Genomic DNA, 20,109 nt, shown 5'->3' with positions numbered 1-20,109 from the left:
GCTGGCCAATACCAGGGACGTGCAACAGGGGGCTCTGTAGCTAAAGCAGTGTCTGTAACCATTTGAATTGTAAAATTGAGTTCAGATATACCTGGGGAGGACCAGGATACCTACCAGAGTTCTTTTGAACAAATGGAAAATGACTCCTTTTGTATCGCAGGCGCTGAGAAAAGAAATAACTATCCTCTGGGACACTGGCTGTCTTCAAATCCTGCTTGTAGCAAAGCTTGCAGAGATGCCACCTGAAAGTAGTACAGATACTACAGTGTTGGTAAAAGGGTTACTGGCAAATGCTTGAAGGTTCCCTTAGTTAAAGTTTACCTGCAGAGTAAGTTGGTCACCAGGGTAGTGATGGTTGGTGTAATTTCGAGCTTACCAGTGCTGGGGGGTTGGAGTGGAGGAGTGACCTATTGCTGGGCAGCAACTTAGCTGAAAGCACAGTATTGTGTCCAGAGGGCCCAGAGCAGTCCATGGAGACTGGGGAAGCTGAGGGAAACGAGAAAAATCCTGCTGAGTTGCAGAGGGCTGAGCAAACCCCTAAAATCCTAAAGAGGGTGATAGAACCAAAAAGGATTGAAAAAGCTAAAGTAAAGCCAGTAGAATTTACAGCAGCCAGAGTAGACCGTGCAGAATTTAAAGTGGCCAAGACAAGGCCCTAGGAAAGCAAAAGTACTGGTATAAAAGCAGCAGAGTTTGAAGGATATGCACCAGAGGTATGGCTGGCAGAAACCTTCTTCCAGAATTTAAATAGGGATCAAGAAAGTTCCCAAGCTGGTGAGCAGAGAGTGAGGGAGATGCCTCACCTAATCAAAGTACCACAGGGGAATGTAGCAGAAATTGGACAGCCTCCTGTGGGCAGTATTGTCCCAGAGGACATGAGGCAGACTGGGGGAAATCCATCCCTGAGTTAAAAGGAAAAGGGAAGATGATATGCCCTGAACTGAGCAGCACTTGTGAACACCATAAGGGAAATACAAATGCAGTCACTGTAGAATTTCCCACTAAAGGACCAAAGAGTCAAGTTCAAATTTCAAATCTTACCAAACCCAGCAATTCAGCTTCCGAACCCACTGAAGCTGGCGCAGGAGGTGAATCAGACACCTTCCAAGGTCCAAAACCAATTTATAACCCACCATCACCCTAGAAATAAGATTTGTCAATGTACCAGAAACAGAGCTATTAAACCTATTAGAAAGTGGCTATCAAAGGGTTAAAAGCTGTGCAGGCAGTAAAACACTACAGTAACTAAAGTTTGCATAGTAAAGCATTTCTCTCCAACCTGTGAAAGGTGACTCTTTCCAGGGATACAGAGGCAAACCTGAACCTCCATTAACCCCACAGCTCACCAGAAGTCACATGCCTGTTGATCTTGAAATTCCCAAAGCACTACCACCAGATGGTAATGAAAATTCTAACCCACTAGACAAAACATAACTGGGAATTTTAAAAAAGGGAAAAGTGGATAGAAGGCATTAGAGTCCTGAAAACAAGCCTTCTTAAAGTCAGTGCCAACACCCAAAGTAATTCACTCATATTTGTGCCTTAACCTAAAAAGAATGATGAGAAACCTAATCTTGAAAAGAGAACAGTTATAGGAAATTGCAGTTTAAGATTGTGTGGATAATAGAATGAATGTGTGTAAAATGTGTGATTCTTTTCATAGTAAAGCAAGAGCAAAACAATGTAAAAAAAAATGTAATCAAGATTCAATTTTTTCCCTTGTGGTGGAGGCATGTCATGCCCATTAAAGGCATGTCCTATTCATAACTTTTAGAACACGAACTCTAATCAGTTTGGAATCTTCCAGAACTAACTTTCTTTTAAAATGGTCGCTGATGGAGCTGATTCATGGATTCAAAGTACCATAGTGTCTCAAAAAGACAATGGGACCCATTTCAGACTAAGAAGTGTCAACACCCATATCCTGAAATCACTCGGAATTGCATTCCTGGCTTGAATGGGTCTTTCCAGAAACAAAGACAGTAGCAGTCTCAAGCCCCCAGGGTAGATGGCTGGAAGCAATTGTCCACGTTATGGCTGTTCAAACTGAGGCCAACACCATAGTTGGAAGGGAGCTTAAGCAACTACATGGTGAGGCAACCATATTTTTGTGCTGCCCCTTTCATTCAAATAATCAGTCTACACAACAGCAGCTGCAGGACATCAGAAACAGCAGTAGACCCATGCCTTTTTAAACCTGAAGACTGTTACATCTTAAAAATCTCTCAACCTGATTCTTATTCCAAGGCCAACTATAAAGACGCTTGGCCTCCTGGTACAGAAACTGGAAGTGCCTAACTTCATGACCTGCTGAACCTTAATCTCTATAAGGGCATCCTGCGACAACTCTGATGCACAACTCTGGCTAACCCTTCAGGACTGAATGCCATTTTTAACAGACCAGCAATGACTGCTTCTTATGGAACTGTTCCTTTGTTTGTAATTGGTAAAAGTGCACTATTCTCTTGAACTATTTTGTTCTCAAAAGTGCTATGTGAGTGATGCAGCGCTTAGACTTTATCGGTAAATGCATGAATAAATAATCCTCTTTATTTAAACCCACAAAAGTTTGCTGCTGTCGTTTGACTTGACCCCACACTCTGGGTTGAGGGTGGTGAGGAGGCTAAGAAACAAACACATCCACCTCTCCAAAACCGCACTAACACGGGTAGCAAGGGAAAGGGTGCAATAGTTTCAATTCCCTTCCAACCCTGTTTGTAGCACTTGTTTTTTTAGTGCATCTGCATGTTTCTCAAGTAGCTATTGTTTTGCTCATTTCACACCTCTTTTCTGTCCTCCTCATGTTCCCTTTCGTAGGTACTGACTGCTCTATCATACAAGGGCAGCATTGGTTTGGGCATTTTCAGTATTCTACAATAACCTGTGTTGCTCTTCACTGAAGCTGTTATGCCTGCTATGTATTCTTCACATTTTTGCTTTTTCTTGCCGATTTCCAGCCCTGACAGTTTTATTCGCAGCCCATTTAAAAATCATGGTCAGTGGAAAAGTGAGAAACCTAGGGTTAATAAGGGGTAAAATATATCCTGGAAAATTCCTCTCCGATTTCCACCACCACCCCCCGCCACCCACCCCCCGGCCCGCCCAAATCAGGACACCGAAACCAGCCAAGGAAGTCACATGAACCAAGGATTACAAAGATTTATAAAGACAGTTACATTCTGTATAATGTGATTCCTGCGCTCGGTAGGAACCAGTCCAGCTCCCTATGAATGTATTTGGAGACTCAGCATCTACTACACCAGCCTGTATTATATTCCAGAGCCTCACTACTCTCTGAGAAAAGACAAATCACCTAATATCCAGTTTATTCCTACACTCTTGTAGTTTAAACTTGTGTTCATGCTTTTCCCAAATCCATTAACCTGGAATAAGCTATAAAATTACATTGTGAGACAAATCTGACTTGCACATTTGCGAACAGCTATTATAAAATAAAAGATCTTTTGCAAAATTCGGACATTTCAAACACAGATAAGCAAACATTGCTCAAGCAATGGGTGATGCGCTGTATAAAGTGCGGTTCAGTAAAAACATGAACAAGGAAGTCAGGAAATGCGGGATTTTACTGTATAAGCAAAGCTCTGTCCTGCCTTGAGTAATTGTGATCAGGATCAGTGACTGATTTTGTCCTCCTTTAGCTGGGGCACTGGGGCCACTTGTAACATTGAGCTGCTTCTTGGTCTGAGACCAGGTCACTAGGGGACCAGGGATCAAACCTGAGACTTTCTCGTTTATATGCCTTAGTCACTCACTACTTTTACAAGCGGTGATTTAGTGTGACATCTCCATTTCTGTGATCCATTCTTCATTTTCCCTTTTTTCAGGAGCAGAATATAGAGCGTGACCTATCAGATGAAGTGGCAGCGCGATTGTACCTGGATGAAGGAGATGCAACAGCACCTGTCAATATGCCAACTTGTCAAATCCTAAAGGAAAATCTAAGCATCTTAAGTAAAGAGAAAAGAAGAGATCTTCCCCAATTTACAGAGGTATAGCCAAGTTACATACCACAGAGGCTTCAACATGAAACAAAACCAAGGGGAGATAAATGTCATGGGTTTGGGTCAGGAGCAGTAACTAAAATGCACACATGAAAGGCTTTGCATTTGATAAAATGCTATAGAGGAAACCACTTGATGCAATTAAGGCACATGATATTAAAATCAATGTGGCATACAGTCCAGGAACTTGTAATGTAGACAACAGAGAGTCAAGATTAATAGATGTTTTTCAGACAGGAGTGATGTAAATCATTGTGTCAATCAAGGGATCACTGTTGAAGTTGCTGTTCTCAATGTATATTGATGATCTGGACTTTGGGTAGGAGGCACACTATAGAAGTTGCAGGCATAAAAATTTGGAGCTCAGTTAAATAAAGCAGGAGACCACAGACAAATTAGTAGATTGGCAAGAAAGATGTTAAATGGAAGGTGGAGAAATATAAGGTGATATAATTTAAGAAGAATGAAGTGATGAAATACACTGGTAAAACTTTGAAAGGATTCAGGGGTTCTGACACATAGTTCTTCAAAAGTGTAAAGATTAATTTGATAAAGCTGCTTTTAGAAAACAATATATACAGGGATTTAGGATTTATAAATAGGAACCTGGAGTGCGAAAGAAAGAAGTTCAGGAGTCACATGTGCTGTGGATAAAGGTGGATGTACTGTACTTAGATTTCCAGAAGGCATTTGATAAAGTGCCACATCAAAGGTTATTATGGAAAATAAAAGCTCATGGTATGGGGATAACATTGGCTAGCTAACAGGAAGCAGAGAGTTGGCATAAGTGGGTCTTTTTCTGGTTGATAGGATGTGAGGAATAGTCTGTCACAATGATCAGTGCTGGGGCCTCAACTTTTTACAGTTAAAATAAATGGCTTGGATGAAGAGACCGAGGACAGGTTGCTAAATTTGCTGACGACCCAAAGATAGGTAGGAAAATAAATTGTGAAGAGGACATAAGGAGGCTACAAAGGGACTTAGATAGGTTAAGTGAGTGGGCAAAGATCTAGCAAATGGAGTATAATGTGGGCAAATGTGAAATTGTCCATTTTGGCAGGAAGAATAAAAAAGAAGCATATTATCTAAATGGTGAGAGATTGCAGAGCTCTGAGATTCAGAAGGATCTGGGTGTCCAGATGGGTGAAAATCGTAAAAGTCTATTATACAGGTACAGCAAGTAATTAGGAAAGCTGAGAATATTATCATTTATTGTGAGGGGAATTGATTACGAAAGTATGGAAGTTATGCATCTGTTGTACAGGGCACTTGTGAGACAACATCTGGAGTATTGTGTGCTGTACTGATCTCCTTATTTAAGGAAAAATGTAAATGTGTTAGAAGCGGTTCAGAGAAGGTTCACTAGACTCATACCAGGAATGGGCGGGTCACCTTATGAGGAAAGGTTGGACAGGTTGGGCTTGTATCCACTGGAGTTTAGAAGAGTAAGAAGCGACTTCATTGAAACCTTTAAGATCCTGAGGAGTCTTGACAGTGCGGATGTGGAGAGGATGTTTCCTCTTGTGGGAGAATCTAGAACTAGGGGTCACTGTTTAAAAATAAAGGGTTGTTCCTTTAAGGCAGAGATATGGAGAAATTTTTTCTCTGAGGGTCTTGAGTCTTTGTAACTCTCTTCCTCAAAAGGTGGTGGAAGCAGAGTCTTTGAATATTTTTAAGGTAGGGTGAGATAGATTCTTGATTAACAAGGGGGTGAAAGGTTATCGGGGGGTAGGCAAGAATGTGGGGTTGAGGTTACAATCAGATCAACCATGATCTTATTGAATGGCGGAGCAGGCTCGAGAGGCTGAGTGGTCTGCTCCTGCTCCTAATTCATGTATACGTATGATACAATAATTGTTTTGAATATTAAGTTCAGTTTTGGGTACCTTAGTTCAGGAAGGAGGGTAAGTCCATGGAGAAGTTGGAAAAGAGATACACATGATACCAAAGATAAGAGCTTTTAGATAGAAGAGACTTTGAAAACAGGAGTTCTTTTCATTAGAACAAAGCAGACTGGGAAGAGACCTAACATGAGAGGTTTTGAAAACCTTAAATTGAGTGAAACCACATCCACTATTCCTTTCTCGTTGAGGCAGAGTTTTGCCTTTGTGCATTAAGATCAGGCCTCGGAGCTAAAGCCTCTCCAATCTTCCCACAGTGTTATCATGTCAACTTGTTGCTTGCTCTACCCTCGCATTAAAATCAACCCCTGTTAAAACACCTATTTATTTTTCCATTCTCAGGCAAGGCCCAGCCTGATTGCCCTCTGCACAGTCGCTGAGTGACCTTGCAGCATTTGTTTTTGCTTTTTATTTGTGGCATTGGTAACTTACGATCTTTTGTTACAGAGAATGGTGGAGGAGGTAAGGAAGGCCCTTGACTATGGAGAGCCTGATGAAGTTCTCAGCACTGGCTTTAAACTGAGGATAACACGAAAGGACATTGGCACCCTGTGTAATTTCAGCTGGTTAAATGATGAGGTACAGATGCCTTTCAGATGTTCCTTTTTATTTTAATACATTTTCTGCTGAGACTTGGGTCCTCACTAGTTTTCCCCCACCCCAGCATTTCCCTCTCAACTCCTGAAAGCGCTGACTCTTGCGAATATGTACTTCCACCTGCTCTCTGGGGCCTCACCCAAACGGCTGTTCTTCATATTATTCTCCCATTGGTATACTGCCTGTGGGCTGCTCTATATACCTGGCATTGGTCAACCTGTATTTTCTATTGCGCCAGGTTCCTAGGCAACCAGAACCTGCTCCCCTTCCAGTTTTTCATGGCTTCCTCTCGACTCAGCCATTCTGCTTTCACTATTCACTCACGAGATGCTGTTAAATTGTTAGAGATGAACATTTTGACTTTGTTTTACCGTTCATTACAAATAATTTATAATAATGAGAAAACATCAAATTAATGATTAGGGCATATTGGTTAAGTTGTTATAGGTATCATTCTTTTCAGATTGCATCATGAGCCAGAATAGCAAACAGTCAATATTATGGACACTTACAACTTCTATTTATATAGTTCCTTTAACATAATAGTGTCCCAAGGCACTTGACAGATGCATTATAGAACAAAATATGAAGTGAACAATTTAAAACAAAATGCTGAAAAGTACAGGAAAATAATAAAGTAGAAATTGACAACAGTTTTTCTGAGCAAGTGGAAATAGCTAGTGATGACCTCCAATGTTTAGTTGCAAGGTGACTTCTTTATCTGTGTGTGTAGTAATACCCACACACCAATAATGTGGTTGTAGGTTTAGAGGCAGCAGTGTTAAATTTTGTAGATAATTCTTTAAGAGAACAAAGAGAACTTCAAAGAGATATTGATAAGATGGGCACTGGACTAAGAACTGGCATGTGGAATTAAGTATCTGTAAGTGTTGAGATGATTTGTAAATTGAAATAGACTTGACACTCTGGAGGAGAGCGGGTCTTTTGGGGGTAGGGTAATGGGGATACAGGGTCACAAAATTGCATGTGAAACAGAAGCACCAAAAGCAGCAGCTGTCCACATTTTAACTTTCAAAGAAATATTATTTAGGCTCCTGTTGGAAATGGGTGAGGACTTGATGAATGTATGCAAATCAGGTAAATTCTTAAGATCGACAACACCATTTTTGTCTCTGCCTGTTTTGCTGTTGTCAGTTACTTTTCCACATGTACAAACCATGGGCTCTACAAGTCGAGACTTGGCCATTTCCAGCAATATTTAAAGGCATCGCAAGCTGCCCTCAGGAAACTGTGGGAAGATTTTTTTTTAGGAAACCTGCAGTTTCAAAGTGCTTGCAGTGGTTTTAAATCATTCGCAGCTCCAAAGGGCTTCTTACAACACATGTTTTTCTTTATAGAGGTCATTCTTTTATTTAACTGTGGACAAGTAAAATAAAAACCAGGGTGAACCTGCTCTGAAAACCTGCTGGAATGTCATGGGGTGGGGGGGAAGGGAAAGTACAGCCAGGATGCTTTGTACTGCAACAATGTCACTAGTCTACTCTGCTGCAGAATACTGCTCTGCCTGGTGGTCCTGCCTCCATGACGCAAAAACTGTGGACATGCAGCTAAATGCTCCAGAGGACCATGTCGGGGATGCTTAAATCCACCCCAACTGAGTGATTCCCAAAGCGGTTCCACATTTCCCCACTTGCCATTTATTGCAATACCATATGGGGGTCCTGACTCAAATCATAATGTGTGCTGCTCTATAATGTCGCTGCCTCCTATCCACCATAGAAAAGTACACCTCTTTAAGGAGCTACAGCCTTCCTTTAAGTAGCGGCCGATCTGCCAGACTTACCATGCTCCCAGTCGATGAACTGCCCTAGGAAGCTTAACTTTATTTCCAAAGTTATATTTCATTCATAAAACTTAGTAAATTACAGTTCAAATTTGACAAATTGCAATACAGATCAGTTTCTTTCAAAACAAAAACAGAAACAGAAATACCTGGAAAAACTCAGCAGGTCTGGCAGCATCGGAGGAGAAGAGCACAGTTGACGTTTCAAGTCCTCATGACCCTTCAACAGAACTAAGTAAAAATAGGAAAGGGGTGAAATATCAGCTGGTTTAGGGGGGTTGGGGGGAGTTGGGACAAGCAGCCAGTAATAGGTGGAGATAACCAAAAGATGTCACAGACAAAAGGACAAAGAGGTGTTGAAGGTGGTGATATTATCTAAAGGAATGTGCTAATTAAGAGTAGAAAGCAGGACAGACAAGGTACAGATAGCTCTTGGTGGGGGGGGGGTGGTGGAGTGAAGGAATACTAAAAGGGGTAAAAGGCAGAGATAAACAATGAGTGGAAATACATTTAAAAATAATGGAAATAGGTGGTGAAAAAAAAATCTATATAAATTATTGGAAAAAACAAAAAGGAGGGGGAAGAAATGGAAAGGGGGTGGGGATAGAGGAGACAGTTCAAGATCTAAATTTGTTGAACTCAATATTCAGTCCAGAAGGCTGTAAAGTGCCTTGTCGGAAGATGAGGTGCTGTTCCTCCAGTTTGCGTTGGGCTTCACTGGAACAATGCAGCAAGCCAAGGACAGACATGTAGGCATGAGAACAGGGTGGAGTGTTGAAATGGCAAGCGACAGGGAGGTCTGGGTAATGCTTGCGGACAGACCGAAGGTGTTCTGCAAAGCGGTCACCCAGTCTGCGTTTGTTCTCTCCAATGTAGAGGAAACCGCATTGGGAGCAACGAATGCAGTAGACTAAGTTGAGGGAAGTGCAAGTGAAATGCTGCTTCACTTGAAAGGAGTGTTTAGGCCCTTGGACGGTGAGGAGAGAGGAAGTGAAGGGGCAGGTGTTGCATCTTCTGCGGTTGCATGGGAAGGTGCCGTGGGAGGGGGTTGAGGAGTAGGGGGTGATGGAGGAGTGAACCAGGGTGTCACGGAGGGAACGATCCCTACGGAATGCCGCCGGGGGGGGGTGAAGGGAAGATGTGTTTGGTGGTGGCATCATGCTGGAGTTGGCGGAAATGGTGGAGGATGATCCTTTGAATGAGGTGGCTGGTGGGGTGATAAGTGAGGACAAGGGGGACCCTATCATGTTTCTGGGAGGGAGGAGAAGGCGTGAGGGCGGATGCGTGGGAGATGGGCCAGACACGGTTGAGGGCCCTGTCAACCACTGTGGGTGGAAAACCTCGGTTAAGGAAGAAGGAGGACATGTCAGAGGAACTGTTTTTGAAAGTGGCATCATCAGATGCGACGGAGGCGAAGGAACTGAGAGATTGGGATGGAGTCCTTACAGGAAGCGAGGTGTGAGGAGCTGTAGTCGAGGTAGCTGTGGGAGTCGGTAGGCTTGTAATGGATATTGGTGGACAGTCTATCACCAGAAATTGAGACAGAGAGGTCAAGGAAGGGAAGTGTCAGAGATGGACCATGTGAAAATGATGGAGGGGTGGAGATTGGAAGCAAAATAAATAAATGTTTCCAGGTCCCAATGAGAGCATGAAGCAGCACCGAAGTAATCATCGATGTACCGGAGAAATAGTTGTGGGAGGGGGCCGGAGTAGGACTGGAACAAGGAATGTTCCACATACCCCATAAAGAGACAGGCATAGCTGGGGCCCATGTGGGTACCCATAGCCACACCTTTTATTTGGAGGAAGTGAGAGGAGTTAAAGGAGAAATTGTTCAGTGTGAGATCAAGTTCAGTCAGACGGAGGAGAGTAGTGGTGGATGGGGATTGTTCAGGCCTCTGTTCGAGGAAGAAGCGGAGAGCCGCCAGACAATCCTTGAGGGGGATGGAGGTGTAGAGGGATTGGATGTCCATGGTGAAGAGGAGGCGGTTGGGGCCAGGGAACTGGGAATTGTTGATATGACATAAGGTGTCAGAGGAATCACGGATGTAGGTGGGAAGGGACTGGACAAGGGGAGAGAGAAGGGAGTCAAGATAGCGAGAAATGAGTTCCGTGGGGCAGGAACAGGCTGACACGATCGGTCTGCCGGGACAGTCCTGTTTGTGGATTTTGGGTAGGAGGTAGAAGCGGACCGTCCGAGGTTGGGCGACTATCAGGTTGGAAGCTGTGGAAGGAAGATCTCCAGAGGAGATGAGGTCAGTGACAGTCCTGGAAACAATGGCTTGATGTTCAGTGGTGGGATCATGGTCCAGGGAGAGGTAGGAGGAAGTGTCTGCGAGTTGACGCTCAGCCTCCGCGAGGTAGAGGTCAGTGCGCGAGACAACAACAGCACCACCCTTGTCAGTGGGTTTGATGACAATGTTAGGTTTGGACCTGAGAGAACGGAGTGCAGTAAGTTCAGAGAGAGACAGGTTAGAATAGGCGAGAGGAGCAGAGAAATTGAGACGACTAATGTCACACTGACAGTTCTCAATGAAAAGATCAAGAGAAGGTAAGAATCCAGAGGGAGGGGTCCAGGTGGAGGGAGAATATTGGAGGTGGGTAAAAGGATCCGTTGAACGGGGAGAGGACTCCTGCCCAAAGAAGTGAGCACGGAGACGAAGGCGGCGGAAGAAGAGTTCAGCATCGTGCCGAGCCCGAAATTCATTGAGATGAGGGCGTAAGGGTATGAAACTAAGTCCTTTGCTGAGCACTGAACATTCAGCGTCGGAGAGAGGAAGGTCAGGGGGTATAGTGAATACACGGCCGGGGCTGGGATTGGAAGACAGGATGGGGACAGAGGGACAGGCAGGGGTGGAGGGTCCTGGATGGGTGTTGGTGTCGATGAGTTGTTGGAGCTTGCGTTCCTTAGCTCTTTTGTTTTTTCCAATAATTTATGTAGATTTTTCTTTTCCCACCTATTTCCATTATTTTTAAATGTATTTCCACCCATTGTTTATTTCTACCTTTTACCCCTTTTAGTATTACTTCACCCCCCCCCCCAAGAGCTATCTGTACCTTGTCTGTCCTGCTTTCTACTCTTAATTAGCACATTCCTTTAGATAATATCACCACCTTCAACACCTCTTTGTCCTTTTGTCTGTGACATCTTTTGGTTATCTCCACCTATTACTGGCTGCTTGTCCCAACAACCCCCCCCCCCCCCCCACCCTTAAACCAGCTTATATTTCACCCCTTTCCTATTTTTACTTAGTTCTGTTGAAGGGACATGAGGACTCGAAACGTCAACTGTGCTCTTCTCCTCCGATGCTGCCAGACCTGCTGAGTTTTTCCAGGTATTTCTGTTTCTGTTTTTGTTTTGGATTTCCAGCATCCGCAGTTCTTTGCTTTTATCTCAATTTCTTTCAATACAGTACATGAGATGCCTCAGTAGACTTGGCATTGCAGGATATGTTACAATAACAATAACATTTCATATCAAACATTCTCTGGCTTTGAAGAAGAGTCATACGGAATCGAAACATTAACTCTGTTTTTCTCTCCACTGATGCTATTAGATCTGCTGAATTTTTCCAGCATTTTCTGTTTCTGATTCTCTGGTGGATACAACCTGAGGGATTTTGTACAGTTTCCAGTTCCTCAGTCTACTATGGCAAGAGTGCCTTAGACAGTGGTCTTTCCCCATTGAGCCTTTGCACTGGCAGCCCTAAACTTTAGCACATCCTTCAGCACATAGTCCTCGACCTTGGAATGTGCTACAAAAGCAGATAATGCTGGAAAAACTCAGCGAGTCTGGCAGCATCTGTGCAGAGAGAAACAGAGTTAATGTTTCGAGTCCGTATGACTCGATGCTCTGAAGAAGGGTCATATGGACTCAGAACTTTAAATATGTTTCCCTCTACACAGATGCAGCCAGACTCGCTGAGTTTTTCCAGCATTTTCTGTTTTTGTTTCAGATTTCCAGTATCCGCAGTATTTTGCTTTTATCTTGGAATGTGCAAGTCTGCAACACTCAGTGATGGACAGCTCTTTGCACGGAAAGACCAACAGGTTTTGGACAGCCCAAAGGGTTCATCAAGTTGAAGGTCCTTCAGCAGTAGTTCATGATTTTCTCAGTGTGTGTCCCTGGGAAAAGCCCGTAGAGCATGGAGTCTTGTGTAACAAAGCTGCTCTGGATGAACCTCGACAAAAACCACTGCATCTCTTTCTGAACCTGCTTTGCAAAGACACATTCCAAGAGGAAGTGGGCAACAGTCTCTTCCCCAACAGCCTGTAGAGGCGGTGAGACTCCGGACGCGCAAGAAGGATCTGATTGTAAGGACCCTTCTCACCATCAGCCACGCAACATCTTGGTGCTTGTTTGAAAGTTCATTTTATTTCCTAAAATGGCAGTGACTTGCTAAAAAATTCTCTGTGCATTACAGTGTTGAGGCCTGCCTTGTTAACTCAAAAATTGTATTATTTGCATCCACTGGAATACGTTGCAAGCCTACAAGCAGCAGTGACCTTAGGGGCTGTGCTGCATTTGTTTCTTTTAACGTTGAAAATCCTAGCCAAGGACAACAAAGTGCTGGAAGAATGGGAGGGAAACCAATGTACTTCACAAGAAATTCAATTACACCTCCTAATAAATTTGTGCCATAATAACAGTAAATTCAGTTCAACTACGGTCCATGTCACAGTGAATGCTCCCATGTGCCACATCTGTGATCCTTGCCATTTAATTGCATGCTCCTGGGTAAGACTATACCCTTGAATACTAGCACTGTCCTAGACTATTCCTGAGTGAAGTACACCCTTAAATGTATTTTTTATACTATCGTACAGATAGAATCATATAATGGTTACAGTACAGAAGTAGGCCATTTGGCCCATCATGTACATGCTGGCCACCTGCAAGAGCAATTCACCTAGTATCACTGACCCGCCTTTTCCCCTTGCCCCTGCAATTTTTATTCTTTTCAGATAATGATCCAGTTCCTTTCTGGATGCCATGATTGAATCTGCCTCCACCACACTCTCAGGCAGTGCATTCCAGATCCTAACCATGCACTGCGTACAAAACGTTTTTCCTCATGTCGCCATTGCTTCTTTTGCCAATTATCTTAAATCTGTGCCTCTGGTCCTGGATCTTTCTACGAATAGGAACAGCTTCTCCCTGTCTACACTGCCCAGACCCCTCATGATTTTGAATAACTCTGCCAAATCTTCTCCAAGGAGAACAGTCCTAGTTTCTCCAACTATCTACATTACTGAAGCTCCTCATCCCCAGAATTATTCTCGTGAATCTTTTCTGCAACCTCTCTAATGCCTTCACATTTTTCCTAAAGTCTGGTGTTCAAGACTGGATGCAATTCTCCAGTTGAGGCCAAACCTGTTTTGTACAGGTTTATCATAACTTCTTTGCTTTTGTACTCTAGTCACTATTTATAAAGCCTAGGATCTCGTACACTCTCAACCTATCATGCCACCTTCAATGATTTGTGCACATATACCCCCACGTCCCTGTGTTCCTACACCCCCTTTAGAATTGTACCCTTTATTTTATATTGTCTCTCCAAGTTCTTTCTACCAAAATGAATTACTTTACACTTAAATTAAATTTCATCTGATGAGTATATCCCTGTGCCCATCCCTCTTGTAGGTTTTGGAAACTGCTGCAGTATAGCTCCAGGGGCATGTGTATTCTGTGGTCCTTTACCATTTTTAATGTATCAGCAGAGGCAGTGGATTTTCAGCAGGTTTCTCAACCATGAGAACATCACAGCCGATCTTGATCATGGCTATTGTTACATTCATACAGATGGCTGAAGTTCTTTGTAGGCCTCCCGTTGTGTCAGCCCCAAGACCAGAGGAGTATCTATTACACATGGCTAGAAGGATGCATTTTGTATAGTAGTTGTCTTGTTCTAACTTGACCAGAGCCACCAATTTCAGTCGAAGAAAAGTAAGGGAAGAAATGGAGAGAAACAAATGATGTGGAGTCTTGTATTCTTGTTTTTTTTAAATCTATAAATGGTGTACCGATTGGACCTTCTAACAGTTTTCTGATGATATTTTGCAGGTGATTAACTTCTACATGTGCTTAATTATGGAAAGAAATAAAGAGGCCTGTTTGCCCAGAGTTTACGCATTCAATACTTTCTTCTGGCTGAAATTGCATACTGGAGGTTACCAGACAGTAAAGCAATGGACTAAAGGAGTTGATTTATTTGAAAAGGATCTCATACTGGTACCGGTACATTTAGGGGTGCATTGGTGTTTGACGGTAAGCAAGCATTTCCTCTGGATCTCGTGTTTACTGTGCGCCTATTCTGGATTCCATTAGTTAACGTTTTGTTGTCTGCTCATTTACACGAGAGACACTGGGACATGGTTTGGTGGGTGAAGGATGAAATGTGGTGCTAGGCTGTTGTTCAATCCTTCATTTATGCAGCATTTGCTAATCTCGTTCAGGGCAGCAATTGAAGTGCCAGAGTTGGCCTCTTCAGCCCCAGGCTCAGAGGAGAAAAGAGAGTCTGATCTGATGACCACCGATTGTTATCCAGGAGTCCCTGCTGGAAAGAGCTAGTGTGTGAGGACAGGATCAACCCTTTTCAGTTGAATATCCAGTTGTACCTTTAGTTTATGCTCAAATATGAAATCAGAGCAAGGGACAAGGGTAACAAATGATTAAAAAATAACAATAGTTATAAAACATGAAGTATAAAAGGACAATTAAAGTAAAAGGAACAAGTATTAAAGATGAGTTAAATTGCCTGTACAGCAATGTACATTGTGCTGCCGGCCCAAGCAATGGGAAATTAACAAGAGCAGATAAGGGAGGGAAAAGAATGGAAACATTTAGGCAATGGTGATCACAACCTAAGGTTGAAGATCAAGACTGAGAAGGATGTGGTAAGACAAATCCAGAAGCAATAAATTTAGAGAGAGGCTGATTTTAAGGGGATGAGAATGAAGCTAGGGAAAATAAACTGGAAAATTTTACTAATGGATGAAGAAATAGAACAACAGTGGGAAACATTTAACATTGGGGTCAGGAGAATCCAGGAGAAATACATCCCACTTAAAAGCAAAAACAAACTAGCCAGTAATGGATAGCACCATGGATGAATAAAGAAATAATGGCAAAATTGAAACTGAAGAAAAAGGCATACACTAAGTACATGGACAACAAACGAAAGGATAACAAAAGAAAATACAAAAAGATTAGCAAAGAAGTCGAAAAATAATTGAGAAGGCAAGGAAAAACTGCAACATTAAATTCTCCTGGAATATAAAAAAAATAGTGAAGTATGAATTGCAAGCTGGTCACAAAACAGAAAGCAGAGAGTCAGGGTTAAACATTAATACTCAGACTGGCTAAAGATGGAAAGTGATGTTCCACGAAGATCAGTGCTAGGAGCACTGTTGTTCGCTGCTTACAAAACAATTTGGTCTCAGGGAATTCGAAGTAAAATTTCAAAATTCTTAGGCGACCTCAAGTTCAGGGTTACATTTATACAGGGGAGGATTACAATAAAATACAGGAAGACATTAAACTTGCCGAATGGATCTGTAAATGCCAAATTAACTTCACTATAGATACTGGAGGTGATACATTTTGGTACGAAGAATAAGGAGGGTGCATGCTCCTTGGAAAGTGAGTGTCTAAATGGCATAGAGGCAAGAGGGATCCCAGGGTACATATATGCAAATCACAAAGTCACAGCACAGGTTAATAAGAGCTTTTTTAGAAAGCAAAAAAAGAAAACTGGGGTTAATTTCTAGTAGGATGAAATTGAAAAGCAAAGATGTTATCTTAATGTTACATAGAACCTTGGTTAGATTATACTTGAAGTTCTGCAATACTATTGTCTCCATAATTATAGAAAGAATATGGAAGCACTAGAGAAAGTGCAAAAAATGTTTTCTAGAACAACACGAGAACTGATAATCTATCGGGAGAACAGGCTAGGGCCTTTTTCTCAGAAAAAAGAAGATTGATGGGTAACCTGTTAGGAATATTTAAGATCATGAAAGGGTTTGATAGGGTAGACATAAATAAGGTATCTCCACTTGCAAAACCAGAACTTGGGGCCATAAATATAAGATAGGCATGAATAAATCCAACAGGGAATGCAGGAGAAAGTTCTTTACAACAACAACTTGTATATCACCTTTAATGTAATGAAATGTCCCAAGGCACTTCACAGGAGCATTATCAAACAAAGTATGGCTTTGCCACATAAGAAGATATTAAGTCAGATGATCAAAAGCTTGGCCAAAGCGGTAGGTTTTAAGAAGCCTTAAATGAGGAAAGAGAGGTGTAGGGATGGAATTCCAGTGTTTTGGGCCTAGGCAACTGAAGGCATGGCCACCAGTTGTGCAGCAATTATGATTGGGAATGCACAAGAGACAAATTAGAGCAGTGCAGTTTTCCTGGAGGGTTTTGGTGTTGTAGGATATTACAGCGTTAGGGAGGGGCAAGGCCATGGAGGGATTTGAAAACAAGGATGAGAAGTTTAAACTCAAGATGTTGCTTGACCGGGAGCCAGAGTATATCAGCGAACACAGGATGATAGAGGAATGGGGCTTGCTGTGAGTTAAGGTACAAGCAGCAGAGTTTTGGAGGGTAGAATCTGGGAGACCAGCTAGGAGTGCTTTGGAATAGTCGGGTCTAGAGGTAACGAAGATACGAATGAGGGTTAGAGGAGCAGATGAGCTGATACGGGTGAAGTGGAACGATGTTATTGAGATGGAAATAGGTGGTCTCAGAAATGGTACATGTATGAAGTCGGAAACTCAGCTCGAACAAATGTGACCCCCAAGGTTGCAAACAGACTGGCTTTATCCAGAGAATGGTTAGAAAGTGGAATTCGTTGCCACAACTTGAAGCCAATAGCACAAATCCATTTAAGGAGAAGCTAGGTAAGTACAGGAGAGAGAAAGGAACAGAAGTCATGCTGATGAGGGTAGGTGAAGAAGGGAGGGTAGGTGAAGAAGGGTGGGAGGTTGCTTGTGTGGAGCGTAAAGATTTGCATGGACCCATTGAGTCAAATGGCCTGTTAACTTCTTGTAAATACGATGTAAAATACCATGTATTTGCTAGAGCAATCTAAAACCAATATCGTTGTCTGACTCTCCCTCTAGTCCTCCATGTTGTTTTGCTTCAAATACTGAGGCTTTACGCAAAGATATAATGGTCTCTGCTTCAATGTGATGAAGCATCCCATGTTCTAACAACTTGAATGAATGGAGTCCCTTATTTTCAGGTTTCAAAGTCTATGTTTTCAGCCATTAAAAGAAAGGGTAACTGGATATTGTTGTTGATTAGATAACTGAATGTTACTTTCAGGTGGATGGAAAGAAGGCTTCTCTGCTGACTTTCAAGGACCTATGGGAAATGGGTTTGAGTGGTCCTGTCCCAGTGGGTTTGAGTGCAGAACTGTTTTTAATTTTGCATGAATTGACAATAAAATGGCTGATGTAGGAAATCAAAAAATTTTTGATTTCTCAAGATACATGTCAATAAGACACATTGTTGGGGCAGACTCGTCAGAGATTTACTCTGTCTAACCAGCGCTGTACATGCTCAGGGAATTTTGATGGGACAGTGCAGAGGGAGCTTGACTCTTTATCTGATCAGTTCTGTACTTGCCTGGGAGTGTTTGATACTGACATTGAGTATTTGAAATGAAAAATGCTCAATTTCCAGCGCTAATCTCTTCCTTTGATGAACAGAAAGTTCACAATTGAAGAATGTATCCGAAGTGATAAGATTTGTTATTGAGTTGCCGTACCACAAATGACCTGCCAATGGCTCTACTGAGCAAGCTGAGATCTTGTGGGGCTGCATTGTGGCTAGCAGATAATTAGCAAGTGCAAGAACCCGGATACTAATGAAAGATTGTCAAATTCTTCCACTTCTGCCTGCCGCGCCCCCACACCCCCAGGCTTTGCACCCCGCATGCATCTGCGCTCTGTATCCCGCATGCATCTGCGCTCTGTATTGTGTTTCCTCAGTGCTCCTGCTCTTGCCCTGCTCCCCTAGTGCACTCCCCATGCTCTGTTCTCCTTGGGCTCCTGCTCTGTCTGTTCTCCTGCCAAGGAGAGACAACTCTGTCTGTGGGTAAATACCTATTTTCTTAACATTATTAAAGCACTCTTCACATGCAGCACTTTCATATTCTGAGTGGTGTATAATGTAACTTAGGTGGGGCTCTTATTATTAATCCATTTAAAAAGGGGTCCTTCAATCAGGAAAGTTTAAGAACCACTGATGTAATTGAACTGAATATTTTCTAGCATGCTGCACGGTAGTACACTAAAATTATAGTAGCACCAGCTTAGGTTATCTGTACACTTGCACTCTTATGTGTCAGCTGATTTTTCTTTTTGATTTTCCTTCCGTAGTCCCTTGAAATGCTCCCTTTATGTCTGTTTATAGTTCCATTGGAGCCCTCAAGTACCTCACCAATGAGCTATTCTCAATGTCAGCTAGATTGTGCCTGTCAATTGACTGTTCTACCAATGGGCCATCACATCCAAGCCAATCCTGAACTGCTTTCTTTCTTTCTTTAATTGCTTTCCCTCTCTCTCTTCCTTGCACACACATCCTTTTCCAGATCACTGGATCGCCTGACCTGCCACATCCCCTTGCCCTCCCAAGTCCATAGACATGGAGGTCATTTGCAGCTGCCCTATTGTCTCTTTCTGCCAGAGATCAGCTTGTTTAGCCTCAGCAGAATTGAACCTTTGATCTTCTGATACTGTCTGACTCAGTATTGTCCTGGATGTTTCAATTAGCTGTTGAGCCATGAGGTGAGACTAGTGAGATTTTTGTCATTACCCTCTGACTTAATACAACTTTTGTTGCACTTGGCTGCAACTGCCAAATGGCATGCATTATTGGCAGCTTTTAACCAGTGGATTTGATTCTAGGCCAGAATAAGGAGATCAAAGTACGAGAATAAGATTCCCCTCCCCAAGAGAAGTAGGCAGAAAATTGGGATTGGAGAGTTTCTGAACTCTATGAAAGAAAAAGTGAAGCAAAGCAAATCCTTTGTATAATTCAATTTAAGGTGAACAATAACACTTAAAAGGTAAATGTTTATTATTAAACAGGTTGCAGATTTAAGAAAAAAGATAATCCTTCATCTTGATTCCATGGGTCAGTGGAATGATGATGTGTGCCGGACGCTGCTGTAAGTATCTTGCTGTAAGGGAATGTCATAGTGTTTTGCTTCCATTAGTGAAATCGGCTCTCGGGTTCAAGATAACTCAGTTGAAAGCACCTGGTGGATTACAGTTGATTGCACAATGTTTGTACCATTCGTGACCCCTCAGATGCTGAAGCAGTCTGTTCGTATGCAGCAAGACCTGGACAACATTCAGGTTTGGGCTGACAGGTGGTAAGTAACACTTGCGCCCACACAAGTGCCAAGTTATGATCGCCTCCAAAAGAGAGAATCTAACCATGTCTCCTTGACATTCAATGGCATTACCATGGCTGAACCCCCCACTATCAACATCCTGGGGGTTACCATTCACCAGAAACTGAACTGGACCAGCCATATAAATACTATGGCTACAAGAGCAGGTCAGAAGAGGCTGGGAATTTTGCAGTGAGTATCTCACTTCCTGACTCCCCAAAGCCTGTCCATCATCTACAAGGCACAAGTCAGGAATGTGATGGAATACCCATCACTTGCCTGGATGAGTGCAGCTCCAAAAACACTCGAAACTTGACACTATCCAGGACAAAGCAGCCCACTTGATTGGCACCCCATCCACCACCTTAAAC

At 42.7% G+C, this 20,109-nt stretch overlaps 2 protein-coding genes across 3 annotated transcripts in view; one reads left to right on the top strand and one right to left on the bottom strand.

Moving 5' to 3' along the window:
• c11h21orf58 (chromosome 11 C21orf58 homolog) overlaps positions 1–11,617 on the bottom strand; it is a 265,111-nt gene extending 253,494 nt beyond the window's left edge. The window contains exon 1 of the mRNA XM_078551638.1: positions 11,574–11,617. The gene's annotated coding sequence lies outside the window, so the exon portion shown is untranslated. The remainder of the gene's footprint in view (positions 1–11,573) is intronic.
• Positions 1–20,109, top strand: part of LOC144686434 (sentrin-specific protease 2-like) — a 76,628-nt gene that overhangs the window by 42,565 nt on the left and 13,954 nt on the right. The window contains exons 11-14 of one of the 2 annotated variants that reach the window (XM_078551636.1): positions 3,846–4,010; positions 6,371–6,502; positions 14,389–14,592; positions 19,431–19,510. In XM_078551636.1, the coding sequence (XP_078407762.1) occupies positions 3,846–4,010; positions 6,371–6,502; positions 14,389–14,592; positions 19,431–19,510 (581 nt within the window). The remainder of the gene's footprint in view (positions 1–3,845; positions 4,011–6,370; positions 6,503–14,388; positions 14,593–19,430; positions 19,511–20,109) is intronic. The other variant, XM_078551637.1, reaches the window with a different exon arrangement.

This window comes from Cetorhinus maximus, chromosome 11 (assembly GCF_964194155.1).
Source record: "Cetorhinus maximus chromosome 11, sCetMax3.hap1.1, whole genome shotgun sequence".
Classification (NCBI taxonomy): Eukaryota; Metazoa; Chordata; class Chondrichthyes; order Lamniformes; family Cetorhinidae; genus Cetorhinus; species Cetorhinus maximus.
The sequence above is the reverse complement of the archived record's forward strand: the minus strand, read 5'-3'. Positions and strand labels throughout refer to the sequence as shown.